The sequence below is a fragment of the Arachis ipaensis genome, chromosome B4 (assembly GCF_059453495.1).
Source record: "Arachis ipaensis isolate K30076 ecotype BB chromosome B4, ASM5945349v1, whole genome shotgun sequence".
Classification (NCBI taxonomy): domain Eukaryota; kingdom Viridiplantae; phylum Streptophyta; class Magnoliopsida; order Fabales; family Fabaceae; genus Arachis; species Arachis ipaensis.
This window is the reverse complement of record NC_142439.1, coordinates 38,981,657-38,984,888: the sequence shown is the minus strand read 5'-3', so window position 1 is coordinate 38,984,888 and position 3,232 is coordinate 38,981,657. Positions and strand designations below refer to the sequence as shown.

Here is a 3,232-nt window from a genome sequence, read left to right as displayed (position 1 = left end):
GTCGTGGATTACGTTGAGAACTAAGTACTCATAAACCGCTACACCCTGTAGCAGTTTACGATCATATGGTGCTGAAGCCTATTCCGCTAGAGGGTGTAGCGGATTATGAAGAGAGTGGAAGCTTGGGAACATATTCATGGATACCAATTACTCGTGATGCAAAATGTATGAATTTATACAAATACACTCTTCATAAGCAGTAAGCTGTAGAAATATAATAGCCGCCAGGCATTAACACTAACACAGATTAAATTACTAGATAAATCATACAAATATAATAGTCATACAACGATTAAGAGTTAAAGGAAATAAAAATGTCATAAGTAATACAAATAGGTAGGAACTAACACTAACACTAACACACCAAAAGCACTAACACTAACACCCGAAAACGTAAATTGCAACAAGAGAAAATAAAATTCAAAAAACTAGAAGTCCTACGAACTACCAGCAACGGTGGAGCCTCTCTGGGGACAAGATCTACACGTGTGCCCAGGCTGTCTGCAGAGCCCGCATCACTTCGGTTGGTTAGGGTCGGCCTCATCCATGTTGTTCCGGATTCTAGTAGACCTCAGTCGCTCATCACAACAACGCCTCAAGCTAGGATCCGGAATAACGATCGGACCGTCATAAGGTGGCCAAAGTCCCTCTGGTATTGGCGGCACAAAACTCATCTGGTACACCCTGAACACCTTTTGCATGGTGTAGACTTCGTCGACATAGATAGACCAATCAAGCCGTGACTGGGCACAACATGCAATCGCATGGCAACATGGATAATGGAGAGCCTGAAAGTATCCACAGTCGCATGTACGATCCTGAAGGGAAACTCGGTACGTCCCAAGTGAAAAGCTCCCGGTCGGTGTCGTCTCGGCAACGGTGTACTCAGACTGGTGGCTATCGAACAGGGTGACAGTGAAGCACCTAGAGTCTCTCAAGTTACGCTCCATCGCCTTCATAAAAGACTGGCAAAACTTGGCATCGATGGCCAACTGAGCCTCTGCCGTCTGACCACGAATCACAAACAACTCCGCTAGCCGACCATATGTGGACTTCACAAGGGCGGTAACCAGAAGATTTCGTGTACCCTTCAGAACAGAATTAACACACTCAGATATATTGGTCGTCATGTGACCGAATCGTCTACCACCATCCTGGTGCTGAGTCCACTTATTGTATTCTATTCTGTTTGCCCAATCACACATTGCCGGATTCTTAGTCCGCATTATATCAAACCAATAGTGAAAATCTGCCTCAGTCTTCGCATAAGCAGCGTTCACAAGCGAGCGCTTTGCATCCGTGCCCTTGAAACTGAGTACGAAGTTAGCTGCAACATGCCAAATACAAAATGCTCGGTACGCATGAGGGGGTAACCACCCACTGTTAGGGTTCTCTAGTGCAGTCTTGATGCCATTGTGCCTATCTGAGATGACCAGTATCCCCTGTTGCGGAGTCACATGTTGGCGCAGGTTGGTCAGGAAGAAAGACCACGACTCGGCATTCTCCCCCCCCCCCCCACGAGACTGAAAGAAATAGGCAAGATGTTGGAATTCCCATTTTGAGCGATGTCCAGGAACAAAGTCCCTCCATACTTGCCATACAGATGAGTACCGTCTATGCTGACCAATGGCTTGCAATGTCGGAAAGCTTCAATACAAGGAGGAAACGTCCAGAAAAGATGATGAAAGTACACAGTTGAGTCATCCACGTCATCGCCGACTCGAACCGGAGACGTCTTCAACAAGGCTACCGTCCCCTCCATGGTAGACTACACACCAAGTATCCAACGAGGTAGCTCGGCATATGACTCTTCCCAGTCTCCGTATATCTGTGCTACCGCCTTCTGTTTTTCCAACCACGTCTTCCTATAAGTTGGCTTGAAACCGTACGTTCCTTCGGTAGCTTCTTGCAACACCTTTATCGATACCACCGCATTGGCTCGAACCAGAGGAAAGATCTTCGCACAGATCACGTAGTAATCAATTGTCGGTGGTCGCTTGATATCGATGTAGCCAAGCATATGTGTGGTCTGTTGTACCGTCGAACCTCTCAGGTTCCCTTCCGCGCTCGAAGGCTGATGCGAATCATCCACGTGTAACCCTTCTCGAACTCCTTGCACCTCCCATGGTACTTAAGATGATCCGACTCCATCACTCTGTACTCAACACCGTGCCGAATGCTGTAATCCTTTACAATAAGCACAACTTCCTCCTTACTGTGGAAAGATTGGCCAACTTGAAATTCAGCTATAGAATTTCCCTCGTGCAACCCTTGACCCCCAAAGGTTGGTGCTGACTCCGTTGGTTGGCCGATGGCTTCCAGGTCCAGGGTAGAATAATGTGCAGGTTGCTCATGTGTACTGGCACTTGGCGGTGGTTGACATGTTGCTGGGTTTGTCGGAATTTCATCATCACTGTCCCCTCCAATGTCAGCAGGCTCTTCGTCGGAATCATCCTCTAGCATCACATTTTCAACCCGATCCGGTTTCCCCTCACGTCTTACATCTGGAGATGGATGAGTTGAGGTGAATACCCCAACTGAACTAGCTGGCCGATACTCTAACAAACACTCAGGTGCAACAACGGGCATAGAGGTGGAGGCACGCCCATCGTGGTGGAGTGAGGGTTTGGCACGGATGCCTCAGAACTATCGATCCCATGTTCCAACTTCTCAAACAACTCGTGTATCCTCACTTCCGGGAAACTTCGATGACAATGAAACAACACCTGCATATCTTCATCTGATCGTAACACGAATGTTTCATATTGCACGCCGGTTGACACAACCGCAATAGAAATCTTGTAGAACAGCTTCTTCACCCACTTTGTGCCACCCGTGCCCAACTTCTGCAATATACTGCTCTTCAGATCCAACAGTGTATCAGACGACCTGATGAAAATACTCAGCGGTTCTCTATCTGTAACCTTCACACTGTGCCTCTTACTCTTTTTTATTTTTCCAGAAGAGTGCACTAACACCAAAAAGCTCTCATCACTCTCCATTTCTCAAGTTATGAATGAATGAAACTGACACTCTACACAACTTGCTGGGTATATATAGGCATCTTCCAAGCTTCCACTCTGTTCATAATCCGCTACACCCTCTAGCGGAATAGGCTTCAGCACCATATGATCATATGGTTTATAAGTACTTAGTTCTCAACGTAATCCATGACAGGGTGCAGCGGATTACGTGCATTTGGATTCCACTAGAGGGTGTCGCGAATTACATA

General features: G+C 46.8%; 2 protein-coding genes across 2 annotated transcripts; both read right to left on the bottom strand.

The window, feature by feature from the left end:
• Window positions 1-515: 515 nt before the first annotated feature.
• LOC107636392 (uncharacterized) lies at window positions 516-1,762 on the bottom strand. The gene is made up of 2 exons (XM_088484546.1): window positions 1,625-1,762; window positions 516-1,523 (listed from the first exon to the last, which is right to left on the bottom strand). The coding sequence occupies exons 1-2, from the start codon at window positions 1,760-1,762 to the stop codon at window positions 516-518; spliced, it is 1,146 nt and encodes a 381-aa protein (XP_088340672.1).
• A 287-nt stretch (window positions 1,763-2,049) lies between these two features.
• On the bottom strand, window positions 2,050-3,002 carry LOC107636393 (uncharacterized). Its single transcript, XM_016339909.1, has 2 exons — window positions 2,648-3,002; window positions 2,050-2,558 (listed from the first exon to the last, which is right to left on the bottom strand). Exons 1-2 carry the CDS (start codon window positions 3,000-3,002, stop codon window positions 2,050-2,052), a joined length of 864 nt encoding a protein of 287 aa, XP_016195395.1.
• Between the last annotated feature and the right edge of the window lie 230 nt (window positions 3,003-3,232).

Bases quoted from the DNA above. Each gene is read 5' to 3' on its own strand.
- LOC107636393 (XM_016339909.1), bottom strand. From the start codon at position 3,002: ATGGAGAGTGATGAGAGCTTTTTGGTGTTAGTGCACTCTTCTGGAAAA. The intron at 2,559-2,647 runs GTTCTGAGGCAT...AGTGTTTGTTAG, and splicing joins GTTGGAACATGGGATCGATA to AGTATCGGCCAGCTAGTTCA.
- LOC107636392 (XM_088484546.1), bottom strand. From the start codon at position 1,762: ATGGAGGGGACGGTAGCCTTGTTGAAGACGTCTCCGGTTCGAGTCGGC. The intron at 1,524-1,624 runs GTCAGCATAGAC...TATTTCTTTCAG, and splicing joins TCCGACATTGCAAGCCATTG to TCTCGTGGGGGGGGGGGGGA.